The 15,233-nt window shown below is 38.1% G+C and overlaps 1 protein-coding gene across 1 annotated transcript in view; it reads left to right on the top strand.

The window, feature by feature from the left end:
• The window catches only part of LOC150087120 (twitchin-like), a 3,511,780-nt gene that overhangs the window by 557,184 nt on the left and 2,939,363 nt on the right, over positions 1 to 15,233 (top strand). Inside the window, 1 exon segment of the mRNA XM_090372971.1 lies at positions 11,757 to 11,999. Within this exon segment, the coding sequence (XP_090229097.1) occupies positions 11,757 to 11,999 (243 nt within the window).

Raw genomic sequence — 15,233 nt, 5'->3', positions numbered from 1 at the left:
CCAGGAGTCATCAACATTTTAATTCCTACAGCCCACTTTTGTATCTTAGTTGGTAAAATTTCCTTACCACCCACCGGTGCTGCAGTAACTCAATTTAGCGCAAGTGCGAAGTAATTTTTAGAGGGTAGGGTTTGTAAAAAATATGTACTTAAATTTATATTTAATTAAATAATTTAATTAATTAAATAAATAGACATGAGCGTATTTCTTTTTTTGAGATATGGGTACACAATTTGTTGCACAATTTATCAACTTGTTCCAAGCCGTGGACACGTGCTTACTCTCACAAATCTAACCATGTACTGCCCCCCCACCATGAAAGAGCTCAAAGACTGAGTGATGGCCAGTGGTAAGCCCCCTCATTATGCGCACTAAACTCGTGCCTTTGGCTACGGAGCCCATTCATTGCTCCCTCGTCCACGAGTATACTTCGAGAAGTGTCCGGTGAATTATCTATATTCAAAGTTTAGAGATGGAATTCAAAAGTAAATTGCAAAAGCATATTTTAAAAAGTCAAACTTGTGAAGTTGTTAGCAATGTATTTGATATATGGAGAAAGAACAAAATTTGTAACAATGGACAAAAACCCCCACCGCCCACCATGAAAGCTTTTATTGCCCACTAGTGGGCGGTAGAGACCAGGTTGACGACCACTGGTTTAATCTATTTGAACTGCAAACAGCATTAAATAGATCACCCAACAGTGCAGCTGGACCTGATGGAATATATTATGTAATGCTGAAACATAAACAGTACAGCCTTGAATTCACTATTAATGTTCTATAACTGGATTTTTCTTGAACGTACATATCCATCTTCCTGGCATCACCCCATTATTTTAGCTTTTCCTAAACCAGGAAAAGATCACTCACTGCCAGAAAATTACTGACCTATCTCTCTAACCAGCTGCCTAAGTAAAATCCTAGAAAAAATGATACACTGACAGCTTATCTGGGTTCTTGAAACTAAAACACTGATTAACAACAATGTTTGGATTCCGACAAAATAAAACCACATTTCTGCCAAAAACATAAGCTACACCCAGAACTGGAACTTTGATTAAAAAACCATTTGATCCCTCTCACCAGTAATCTTTGTTTTCTAGACTTAATGTTGGATGCCAAACTTAACTTTGTTTCACATATCACATTCTTCCAAACTGTTTGTTTAAAGAAACTTATATACTTAGGTCCATTTCTGCTATTACATGGGGTGTCGATAGATATCCTCTATTACATTTGTATCGTGCTATTATCAAGTCTCGCTTATATTATGGTACTATTGTATATGACTCAGCTAGAAAAGTGCATTAATCAGACTTAATACCATCCAACACAGTGCCCTTCATACTGCTCTGGGTGCATTTAGAACACCCCCAGTCTAGAGTCTGTATATGTAGAGGCACCCGAACCTCCACTTCACCTTAGAAGGAAAATGCTGCTAAAATTGCTGCTTGTTGACCATTGCTTTCCAACCCTGAATGCACATTCTATAGCAATAAACCGAATGAAAATAGACCTACTGGCATTAAACTAAAAGATTTGCCTCACACCTGGAATATTGATTTTGATAACATACTTCAAGAGACTGATGTTCCTGATCCACCCTGGTCTGTAAATCTCCCTCATTGTGATACACACTTTCAGCAATGGGGAAAGAAATATCAAACAACTACATAAAGAACATGCCCTCAACAATACGCAAAGCTGCCAAATATATACGGATGGCTCAAAAACAGGTTCTGCTGTTGGTGCTGCAGCTGTCTTTCCTGCTTTTACAGTCTCCATATCACTACCGTTTGAATGTAGCAGCTATACTGCAGAGGTTATATGCAATCAAATTAGCCTTACAGAATATTAACGCTTTCCACAATGCTAGCAGTGTAATACAACACCGATTCCATGATGCAGTGTTCTGCATCACATCCAATCAAAAAACAAATCATTTCCTGTTTAAACCATCTATGAAGTAGGAATTATTCAGTGAAATTCTGCTGGATCCCAGGGCATTCTGGTATCATAGGTAATGAGAGAGCAAATCAGGCAGCCCAAAAGCCAAACATACAACACCAGCAAATTACCAAGTACCATAGCAATTATTTGAAGCATATAAAAAAGTCTGCACATTTCAGTGGACAGAAATATGGAAGTCACAAAGGAATAACAAATTGCTCTAAATCAAAGAAGAACCAGCATTATGGATTTCCAGCTTCAGACAAAATAGACAAGAAGCAGTTGTACTAGCAAGACTAAGGATAGGACATATGCATGCCCTATCCGTGTTATGTTTCTACTCATGGGGTGGGGGATGACCCACCTCAATGCACACATTGTACATCGCCACTTACAGTCAAACATCATATACTTTTAGGTTGTACTCACTGTTCCCATTTCAGAAGAAGTACTTTTCACTCCCAATCACAACTGCAAGAACCATTATTGCTTACCCACATGATTGGAAATAGTGCTAACCTACCTGAATTCTATACCTTTCTAAAACAAATACATATATATGAATTCCTCTGATGCCAAAATGGAACAAATTATATTGCTTTAGAATAATAATATAGGACTTAGAACATTTTGGCCTCAGCTGTCCTTGTGCCCTTAAACACCAATACCAATTAAGAATCTGCAAATAAAAGAACCATTAGATGGCCATGATCACAGTGTTTTGATATGGGATTTACTTAAAGATGTAACTACCATAAAGGGTAACAGGAAGGGTTTTTGCTTTAGTAAAGGAAACTACAGTGCTCTGAGACAGTTTTTAAATTCTATACAGTTGGACCAGAGGTCTCCATAGCCGAGTGGGCAGGAGCGGGAGTGCAGTAGCACACGCTCTTTGAGTTGACCGGGGTTCAAGCTCCTGACTGCTGAATATGGTTGATCTGCCAACCCGCACTGGACCAGCGTGGCAGATTATGGTCCATTTCCCTCAGCATGAATTGTTGAGGAGGCTTCCATCCTGCAGTGGGTTGATAATGGCTGCACTTTACACTTTTTTTTTTTTACAGTTGGACCAATTAATGTTGTTACCGACAACAAATTCTAAATGGGAAGCATTCAGCAAAATAATTATAGAAGCTACTAGGCTTTTCTTACTAACTAAAAATTACAGTTCAAGACTTAGACCAGTTGTATGTCAGATAAACTCTTGAGTCACATGGCAGAGAAGATAAATGCATGGGATGCATATAAATTATCAGAAGATACAGAAATCTATGGTAGATATAAAATAATCTGCAATAAAGGTCACAAAGCCAAAGCAGATTACAAAAAGTCTCTGGAAAAGAATGCCAAGAGAGCAGCACATCAGTCCATGTGATGTACATTGGTCCCTGGTTTGTACTTTGGTCCATGTGATGCAATCCTGCTCAGGTTGCTGACAAATTTAATGGGTATTTTGCATCTGCATTCCCACATGAGGAATCATTTAGGGGGAAGGATGCCAGAAGTTTGTCAAACTCTAACAGAGAGTGAAATGATTCTTTGATGACTAAGAGGAAAGTGGAAGAGAAATTGAATGTAAACATAAAAAAAGGCACCTGGGGTGAATGGGATCTTTTGGTAATATTAACAGAAGCAGTAAAGGAGGTAAGCAAACCTTTAGCCATAATTATTAGAGAATGTTTGGATTCAGGGGAGGTCCCTGATGACTGGACATGTGTGAATGTATCTCTAATTCACAAAAGGGGATCAAAGAGTAATTTGAATAATTACAGACACATTAGTTTAACTTCTGTTCAAGGGAAAGTTAACGGAGTCACTGGTTAAAGAAGTAGTGCATGCATTACCACCTAGACAGGGGTGCATTTATACTTCAGTCAGAGAATGAGTTTGTTAAGAGGCAGTCTTGTCTGACCTATTTGATTGTATAATATGATGTTGTGACAAAGGAACTGGATGCAAAATGTATGTTTGATATATACAAATTCAGGAAAGCAGTTGTGCATAAAATATTGCTGTACAAATTTGAGTAGTGTGGCATTAAGGGAAAGTTACTGCTATGGATAACGGAAAGGTTGGATGGGGTGGGAGAAGATAGAGAGTGGTTATCAATGGACACTACTTTTTGGACTAATGTTATTAGTGATGTCCCACAAGATTCATTGCTGGCCTGGTTGTTGTTTCCTGTGTTTATTTATGATATTGATGAGGCTTAATGTCTAAGTTTGCAGATAATATGAAGGTTGGCAGAGTGGTCAATGATAATAATGGTATGCTGCAGCAATAATATCTAGAAAAATTAGGCAGATGGACTGACTGAGAAATGGCAATTGAAGTTTAACATTGACAAATGCAAACACTTAAAACAGACAATTGCAAGGTACTGCTTATTGGTAGCAGTAATCCCAGTGTAAAATATCAGCTGTGTAGTACTACACTAGGGTAGCTAAAAAAAAAATGGATCTGGGGGTAATTATGCAGTCTGATATGAAATTCTCTGAGCAGTGCAGATTGGTTGCCAGGATGGCTGCTGGGTTTTGTCAGTGATATTCTGCAATTTTGCTAGCAGGGATAAGGAGGTGATTTTTCCATTGTGTAAGGCAATGGTCAGGCCACATCTCGAGTACTGCATACATGTCTGGAGGCCACATTTTAGGAAGGATGCCGAGTTGCTAGAAGGCCAATGAGATTGGTGAGGGGGTATTACAAAGGGGGTATTACTGATCAAGGAAGACTTCATTTTACAAATTGCAGTGTCTGGAGACTAGATGCTTGCTTGGTGATCTGACTGAGGTGTTTAAGGTTTTGAATGGCTTCAGCAAAATCATTGCTGATGGGAGCCTTCCTCTTGCTCAAACTATGCTCATGAGGAGACATAAATTCAAATTGAGTAAGAATGGTTGCAGAATCAGAAATCTGTTCTGATCTTCAGCTATAAGGAGTAACAGCTGTTAAAAGAATATCCATGCATAGGGTTGGGAATCTGTTCCTCACCAAAAACTTCATCCTTACTTTAAACTCACCAATGCCTCTTAATTTTATTACAGCTGGGTACCTGTACTGCTCAGCAAGGCCATGGCGCCTCCGTAGCCAGGTGGGCAGGAGCAGCAGTGCGTAGCACACGCTTCTTGATTAGGCCAGGGTTCGAGCCCGTGATCAGCAAATATGGAGGGTGTGGGAAGGTCAGGGTATGACCACCCCATATCCCCGGAGCAATATGGCCTTAGTTGCTAATGCTCCTAAAAACCAAATAACAACAACAGCAAGACCATATTTATTGAATTCTTTAAATGCTTCAAATGTCAAAAATACAGGCACTTGCTAATGGCATGTCATGGTGCCCCTGTATGTTTTCGATGTGGTGCGAAGGACCACAAAATCGTGGGATGTTCATCTTCAAAAACCGTGTTCATCAACTGCTAAGGCAAATATCTTCTTTCACCACTGGCATACTTGTGAGTATGCCAGTGGTGAAAAAAGAAAAACAATGCAAAGACTCGAGGCAGGTCTGAATACATCCTATCAGGAGGCAAGGAAAGCATTGAAGCCAAAAAATAAATAGCAATAGGCCCACATATGTGGAGAAGGTTGCTGAGAAGTCCTCCATTGGGATGCAAACTGAGGTGACTGTTCTGCCAAAAGAGGGAGTGCCATTCATTCTCATTGCTTGCTGTTTATTAACTTTCCACTTCCATATCAGTATATCCTAATGCTCTACCACTATAAAAACAAAGTAAATGGTAAAGAAAAGCCAAAAAAAGCCTGTAGAGCCATTTGCAATACAAGAAATATGGATGTCACAGTTCAGGACATATCAGGCATTGCAGTCTTGGAACTCTTTGCAGGGTAATAAGAAGTGGACACAGGCTAATATACTTTCTTTCCAAATAAGGATAAATTTAGGATTGAGAAAACAAATCTCTCAGCTTTTCATAAGCCCAAAGATGGATCCAGCAAATCTAAATAATGGCTACATTCACTGTCTTACAGTGGAATTGCCATGGATGCCTCCAAATTATTGATGACATCAAGCTCTCCTGTGCCAACTTGCTTTTGCTTACAGGAGATGTATTTAAAAGTGAGGACCATTCCTTTCATAAATGTGCAGTTATCTAGAAGGACAAAATTGATGGACCTGCCCGTGGCAGAGTTACCATCCTTTTGAGTGGCCATACTTCTTTTCAAAGTATGCTGCTTGTTACTAGCCTAGAGGCAGAAGCAATTTGCCTTATCTTAACTTCCTCATAAATATTTGCTCTATCTGTCATGCAAGAATGACATCACCCCCAGGCAGACCCTCATAACCTCATTCAGCAATTGCCTTTCCCTTTTTGGCTGCTGCAGGATTTTAATGGATGTAACACACTGTGAGATAGTGCAGATATCAAAGGAAGGGGTTGGATTATTGAGAATGTGCACAAAAGCAATAATTTGGCCCTAATGTGGGTTCTAATATCTTCCTTGTAATACCTTCTTGGGTTATTCATACCTTCCTTTGCATGTTTACTGCCATTAATCTGTCTCCCGCCCCTCTGTGTGTGTGTGTGTGTGTGTGTGTGTGTGTGTGTGTGTGTGTGTGTGTGTGTGTGTGTGTGTGTGTGTGTGTGTGTGTGGAAAGATGAAGAAAGGTTGTGTAAGGTGGATATCATATCCACCCTGTCTAATGAGAGACCTATCACCCATCGAAGATACCATGTTGGAAGACTGATCAGGCTGACTGGAATGTCTTCATATATTTGGCAGAGTTTTCCACTGCAGCAGTTAGCAGGAGCCAATCAATGATGTCCAGGCAGCAGCAATTGCATTTCCAACAACATTGACTTGGTTTTCACCATTCTCCAAGCCAAAGCAGCAAGGAAGGCACAAAACAAGGTGTAGGAGATATTTCAAAGAAACCCATCACAGATAATCTGTTACCTTTAAAAGCAGTTTTTTTCCAGGCAGATCTTTTGCAAGCATTTTCTTAGGAATTTCCCCATTGGAAAAAAAACAGTTTGCTTTCCTTAACCGGGTATGCAACAAGATAACTTGATTGCAATGCAAAGGAAGTATCATTGGATTGCTTTCTGAAGGTATTATATTGTAATTGAAGTCACCACATTTTCTCTTCTTGGAACACCTACACAGTTTTTGCACTTTTCTCCTCACTTCAAATTGTAATGAATAACAATGGTACACTTTTTTAAAACAGCAGTAAAATTAAATGCAAAGCTTTGCCATCTTATAAAGAAATCATAGATGGAATTTAATTATAAACAACCCAAATCAGCTAATAATAGAAAAATATACTTGCTACTTACACATAAAATACCACTCAATAAAAAACATGATTCACATAAACTTTCCAAAGAATGATATTTCTGTCTGATAAGAAATCTTGCATTTGTATCCAAAAAGAAAACTGAAGTAAACTCAAATGTATCATTGATGCATATCGGAAAAACCTAGACACCAACTTTAGCCTGACACTTTATCATAGGCATGTACTTTTGATTGGATACTATGATGTGGTTACAAAGGAATTAGATGCAAAAAATAATTTTGATATCATATACTTGGATTTAAGGAAAGCTTTTGATACTGTTGCACATGGAAGATTACTGTACAAATTGGAGCAGCATGGCATTAAGGGTAAATTGCTACAATGGATAAAAGGGTGGTTGAGTGAGAGAAGACACAGAGTGGTAATCAATGAACACTGCTCTTTGTGGACTAATGTTATTGGTGGAGTCCTACAGGGTTTGGTGTTGGGCCCACTGTTGTTTTGTATTTTTATCAATGATATTGATGAAGGTATATCAGGCTTAGCATCGAGGTTTGCAGTGATACAAAGGTTGGCAGAGTTGTTAATGATGGTAATGGTAGTGTGCTACTGCAACAGGATCTAGAAAATTTGGGTAGATGGGCTGAGAAGTGGCAACCGAAGTTTAACATTGACAAATGCAAAGTACTGAATGTGGGGAGAAGTAACAACGTATCAACTGGGTGGTACTACACTCAGAGTAGTGGAGAATGAAAAGGACCTGGGGGTATTTGTGCAGTCAGATATGAAGTTTTCTGAGTAATGCAGACAGGCTGCCAGAGTAGGTCATGGGGTATTGTCAATGATATACAGGAATTTTGCTAGCAGGAAAAAGAAGGTGATTATCCCTTTGTATAAGGCAATGGTCAGGCCACGCCTTGAGTACTGCATACAGGTCTGGAGGCCTCATTTTAGGAAGAATGTAGAGTTGCTTGAGTGCATACAGAGAAGGGCAACAAGATTGTTGAGGGGAATGAAGGGGTGCTTCATTCCCCTCAACTTGACACCTTGCATGGCCTTGAATGGGTTGAGCATGCTGAATTTTGATGGGATTCTTCTGCTTGCTCAGATTACAAACCTGAGGGGGCATAAATTCAAACTGAGGAATGACAGTTGTAGAATAGATGTGCGGAAATTTGCCTTTAGCCAGCGGGTGGTTAATTGTTGGAACAAACTTCCCTTCGTCTTTGTGGTTGATAGCTTAAATAATTTCAAGGAGGAAGTGGACAAACTTTTAGAGAGAATGGTTGGGTGAAATTGTTTTTTTTTATTTTTTTATTGATGCTTTGTAAGCTCATATGGTTGCTTTCTTGCATCACATGCCACTGCTGCTACTACTACTACTACTTCATTATGCTATAAATATAATATAAACATCTTGTTCTGGTGAGCTGATTGATATTTTAAAAAGAATTCTGACTCATATTTCAAAACAATATCATGTATTGCATTATTGGAATTCTCTTGTTAAATCCCCCACCCCCCAAAAAAAAAAACACTAGGTGCCACATGTTAAATAATTAATATTATTTGTCAATTGTTATGAGCACTCACTTATACGATTAGGGTAACTGACCATTATTTTATTAAATTGTCGAACAACCTTGATTTACGTTGGGCATATTAAATTACACTAGTTTACAAATTTCAGTTTGTTCACTGGGGTTTGAATTTCAATAGGTCCTATTGCCGAAATATGTTGCTGTGATTTCAAATATGACTTAGAATTTTTTCTATCACATCCTGATACATCACAATTTAAGAAATAAAAAGGTATTGTTTTTTACGAAAGTATATAAATTTATTGTATTTAGTAATAACAAATTGATAGAATTACATTTTCATATATCAAAAAATATGTAAATACTAACAAGTATTAATCAAAATTCTGAAACTTTCATTAATCAGGCCTTTTTCTCTTTGTTTGAAAAGAATGTTTAATCATTTTTCTTTTATGTACAGTGCCAGGTTTCTCTCAGGCGCCTCCGTAGCCAGGTGGGAAGGAGCAGCAGTGCATAGCACACGCTTCTTGATTAGACCGGGGTTCGAGCCCGTCGCCACCAAATATGAAGGATGCGGAAAGGTCAGGGAATGACCACCGCATATCCCGGAGCAATATGGCCTTAGTTGCTAATGCTCCTAAAAACCAAACAACAAACAACAAGCCAGGTTTCTCTCTTTTTAATCACCAGCAGTAGTCAGCCATCATGCTTGTATTCCACCTTCCCCAGTAACTCTGCTCCATTTCCTTTATGTCCTGATGGAATCTCTCCCCTTGTTCTTCTCTCATCTGTGCAAGATTTTTGGAGAAAAAATCAAGATGGGCATGCAAAAAGTGAATTTTGATGCTCATATTGCAACCTAAATTGTGAAGCTATTCGAGCATATTTTGAACAATTTTCTCATAATCCTGTGATTTATGATTTCCTAGAAAATTTTCCATTACACTTTTAAAAGCAATCCAGGCTTTTAAAAGGATCCATTCACCAAACTTTCATGCACAATATTTTTTGATCCTAGTGTAAGATTATGCCTCCGAGGCCATTGCTTCTTTGTCCAATGCACAGCTTTAGCTTTGCAATCCCATTCACAAATAAAGCATGGAATTTTAGTGTACCCACCCTGTTGCCCCAATAACATACATAACACTTTTAAGTCTTCACATAGCTGCCATTTGTGATCTAGATATTTAATTTTCTCCAGAGCAACTTTAGATTGTCATAAGTTTCTTTTAAGTTTGTCTTAAGTTTCTTTCCACAAATGGCATAGTGGCCATTTGTGATCTTGATATTTAATTTTCTCCAGAGCAACTTTAGATTGTCATAAGTTTCTTTTAAGTAGACTGAATGAGCAACTGGCACAGATGTGTACTTATCTCCATTATACAAGAGAACACCTTTTAAACTAGTCATAGAAGATTCTATAAATAGTCTCCATTCACTAGGAACATATGATGGAATTCCTAAGGCACTTATTAAACCAGCGATATCACTGCAATATACGAGAGGACCTTCTTGTGAAAAATACTGTATAAACTACTTTTCACAATTTCTGTACCAGGAAAATGATGTATCTGGAGAAAGTAAGTTCTTCGCTTGAAGTCTGGATCCCAGAATTTCAGCAGCATACTTTGGAAGACCTAAGTCCCTTACTAAATTGTTCCTTTCAACTTGCGTGAATTGCTGTGGCGTTAAAATATTTTCTGGTTGATAACATTCCTCTTCACTAACCTCTTTAGCTTCTGCTTCTGTGGAAGAAGATGTGGACTCCAAAGTTTCTGGTGGTGGTTTTGCAGGCAGATCAGGTCCATGCAGAACCAGTCTTATGGCTGATGGTAGATCTGGATATTTGATGTCCTTTTTATTTTTTTCAATTGTAACCTTTAACGTCACATACACAAAAGTAACATTCGACATGACTTACTGGCTGGTGCCACACCATAGGAATAGCAAATGGCAAGCACACCTTTTTTCCTTGACCCCATTTTCTAAGATGTTCGATACATGTATGGCATACTTTATGCAGTGCCCACGATTTATCCTGATTCGCCTAGTTTTATGTCAAAGTATGCATAATACGATTTTTTTACAAAATCGGTAATATTTCGCCTCTGCTTTACAGGAACAAAACAACCACATATGTAACAAAATATGTCGGGACTGTTTATACACTTTCTGGTTGCCATACTAAAAGAAAATTAACACACAATGAGAGCTCATAACGGTTTTTACAGAAGTACTGTGACCGCATAAGGGATATGCCACTTACATAGGCTCTGTGGTTGAGTGGACTGTACAAACAAGTGAGTGCGTGTTCAGACTGGAGGTGCCTCCGTAGCCAGGTGGGCAGGAGCAGCAGTGCGTAGCACATGCTTCTTGATTAGACCGGGGTTCCAGCTTGTGCCCACCAAATACGGAGGATGCGGAAAGGTCAGGGAATGACCACCGCATATCCCTGGAGCAATATGGCCTTAGTTGCTAATGCTCCTAAAAACCAAATAACAACAACAGCTCAGACAGGTTTAACCCGTAACTACACACAGGAATCTCCCAGCCTCCATTTGGAAAATAAAATTCTGGGAATCATAGATGGGCCGGAAGAGCGCGGTGGGGGCTGTCTGCCTTCCTGGGTCATGGTCAGCTACCTTGCAGTGTGTGTAGTTATGGGTTAAACATGCACAACCTGTTGTATTTGAGGAAAATATTTGATATTGATTATGAATATAGGGGTATAAAACTTGTAAACCACTGCAGAAACTATAGTTATGTACACATTTGCATAGAATACCTAGATAATATTTTGTTAATGAATTGTGAAAAATCTTTACATGATAGAAACAAACGGACTTCGGTTTAGTAATCAGTAAACATGCATGAATAACTACCACATACTTTTACTCAAACTCCAGATACACTGTAAACCAATGTTATTATATTTAACTGTAATATGCCTAAGTTGAGTTCTCTAATAATTTTAGATTTTGCTATTATAATTAACGATTTTAGCTGGTGGTAAATGAAAAAATCAAAGAAGAGAAGAAAGCTAAACCAGTAGATAAAGAGAAACCCATGGTCCCTGCAATCGCTGTTGAGGAAGTAGATAAGAAGGAGTCGAAACCCGAGGTCCCTGTTATAATTAAAGAACCTACACCTGAGCCGGATCGAAAGCCATCCTTGGATACTTCTGGGAGAAAAGATTCTGTAAGTCCTGCTGGCTCACGCCGTTCTTCTTTCATCTTTGCTGATGAGGTGGGTGGTTCTGGAGCACCTTTGTCGCTCCCATCTAGTTTTTTCCCCTAATTTTTACTGCTGTAGTTGTTAGTTTAGTAATTTTTACTATCTTAGTTACTAGTGATCCCCTTTTACTTAGATAGTTGAAGCATGTGATTTTTATGATTAATGATGTCACTGTCTTTAATAACTTTTGCTTATTTCATGTCTAATTTTAGTATTTGTATTAATAAAGGAAAATTGATGCAAGGAAGCTATGCTTATATATATAATCAGTCTTAAAAGTGGTCATTGGATTATCTGGGTAACTTTTTAATTCATCCTTATTCAAAAGGTCACCAGTTCTACGAAGATAGGTGATAATCTATTTTAATTACTAATACAAAATTTTATTAAAAGAGAATTTTTTTAATTCCACTGCTTTCCTTAAGAAGTCTGACAGAGGTCCCCCAGCAGTGCTTTTTCAATCAGAAATCCCCCCACTACAAAATGCCTAGATGCCAGGCTCTGTAGTCCATGCCATCCAAGCTGTTCTTCGTATGGACATTGAGCTGGTAGCCATTCTTTAAACTCTTTCTAGAAGGGTTCAGATTTCTCTCTGTTCAGTGTGGCCTCCTGACAAGAACACTATTCTAAATTCTAATTGTGGCCTTTTCATTGTTCATTTCCATTTATTTCTTAACTTTTGTAAAGTTAATTTTTCTAAGTTATATTTTTTCTGTATCTTGTAAGCTTAAATTTAAGTTCAGTAGTAGAGAAAGTTTTGCTAACTGCTTAGTAACTGTAATATTTTGTTAATTTAAATTCTAATGTATGCTATTTTTAAAATTAATTATGCAATTTTTTTAAAATAAAATTTTATCTTAATAATGGTTGCTAAAAGATCCATTTTGAATACTTTATCCAAGGTTGTCGTGACAGAATGGTGCATAAGTTCATTTGTTGTATAGCCTATGCTGGGTATTCCAAGGTTGATCTAGTGATGGTCCTAGTTCAACTGACAGTTATTTTCTTTCTTCTTGATGTAAGGAGAGATAAACACTAGAGACAATAGAAATAGGGGCCTGTTGGGACTCAAGTATCTAGTAACCTGCTGGGTGACCTTTGGTTTAAGTCACAGAACAGAGTACTCAAGTGCATACTACTCTTCACTGTAAAGAGTAGTATGCACTCTTCCCCTTCATTCAAGAGGATTTAATTTTATTGGGGGGATTCCATCAAGGAAATGAGTGGTGTTTTAAGTAATAAGATAGGTGGGGGGCTAGAACTAGTGTGTCTGCTAGAGCAGTGACTGATGATGTTACCCACTGATTGTCAGATTTTAGGAGGTGGGGAGTAAAGTATTATTTTTCCTATGGAGAATAATGATATTAAATGTGCATGAACTGATGATTTATTGGATAAATATAACACCATGCCGAAATTCTGTGGGGAATATGTGCTGAAAGCTTTGTGGATTAAATCAACACTTGAGGTAATCTGTGAGGCTTTGGGGGATTTATATCAATTATTTTTATCTGCCTAGTAGGGCTCATAGAAGGAATCTGTTTAGTAGAGATGGAATATATTTAAACATGGGTGGTTCAAGGACTTTTCCAATATTATTGAGGAGGCCTTAAGGTTTTCCACATATCCTTATTCAGTCTGAAGACAAGTTCCACTTTTTGCCACAAAACTGATATTGGTAAAAGCTGATATGAGATGTTCCAAGGATAGTAATGTTTGAAATCAATTGAAAGCTAATATTAGGGAAACAAGCTTAAATAACTTTAGTGGATATACAAGGATAGTAATCTATATGAGAACATTTATACTTAATTGTGCCTACAGTAATATCAGGAGTGTCATCATAAAATGAACGATTTTGTAATCTTGGTTAGAGCAATCGATCCTGACATAATAGGGCTGAAAGAAACATTGTTGTCACAGAGAAATAGGGAATGATAATTTTTTTTCTATAGTATATATAATGTATTTATGAAGGATAGGCAAGATAGAAGGCATGTGAGCAGGTCATGCTTCAATGACCCTCAATGCGGGCACATGTATATGGTGAGGGGACTTCCCAGTGATGCTACCAGTCCTCCCAAATTAAAACCACTAGGATCCAACACCCACAGCCAATCTCTGTTGTGGAAATACCATAATTGATATTTCCACAACAGAGATTGCTCAGAGGAGCAATCATTGTTTATCACATTTGGATTCAATGAGGATATCCCCAGAATGCAGCTATTTAACAGATCTAGGGGAGCTGGTTACCTATCCAAACCCTTTTGAATAAAGAAGGGTGACATTTTCCCTATAGGTTTCTCTCCAACAGAATGGATGATCAGTTGATGGACTTGATATGGTTTCACTTCTGGACCTAAAGGCTGAAAAGATGTTAACCTGGAACCTACCTGAAATGATGTTAACCTGTAATTTTGCTGGAGCAGTAAAATTACAGTACTGAAAAATCAAAAGACAATAGCAGTGCAAGAAATAATGGATGTCAAAGCTAAGAAGGTACCTCAAAAATCCATCTTGAAACTCTTTTCAGAGGAAGAAATGAACACTGGACAGCATGCAAGAATTCTTGCATGCTATTTCATGCAATATTCTGGCATGAAATGATGCAAGAATATTTGCTGATGCTATCGGGGCAGTGTTAGGTGAGCCGCAAAACTTGCTAGCTTGGGGGGGGGGATACACAGACTAATAGATTAACTAGAGCCACAGACAGAAGTGAAAGTGATTCTTGCACTGCTTTGATTGGAATGTGTAGCAGCCTGGAAAGCAAAGTTTTGGGGATTTCAAACCCTGCTGTGGGTCATCATAAAACAAGTAAATGCATGGGCTATGTTAGGGTAACTAAGAGTAAAAATATTTGCATGTAATGCTAGGAGCATTGTAAAAAAAAAATGATGAATTTGAAGTACTGATTAAGTCATCAGATGCAGACATTGTAGGGATATAGGAGACATGGTGTCACTCAGACATAAACAATATTGAATTTGAATATGAGGAGTACAATGTATACAGGAAGGATAGTAGGGATTGGGGGTTTTGCTCTTAGTTAAGAAGCATATTGAATCTAATGCAATGCATCCAGTTTACATGGGTAACCAGTGCAATGTTGATTCAGTTTGGTGTGACACCACTAGGAAACCAAAAATGAGAGTGGGACTATACCAACCAACTATACAAACAGTGGGCCAGTAAATCAGAATGTCTTATAATTGGGAATTTTAACTTTCCAGGTGTTTACTG

Source organism: Mastigoproctus giganteus, chromosome 4 (assembly GCF_048544385.1).
Source record: "Mastigoproctus giganteus isolate SK-2022 chromosome 4, ASM4854438v1, whole genome shotgun sequence".
Classification (NCBI taxonomy): Eukaryota; Metazoa; Arthropoda; class Arachnida; order Uropygi; family Thelyphonidae; genus Mastigoproctus; species Mastigoproctus giganteus.
Note: the sequence above shows the minus strand (reverse complement) of the source record. Positions and strands in the feature narration are given on the sequence as shown.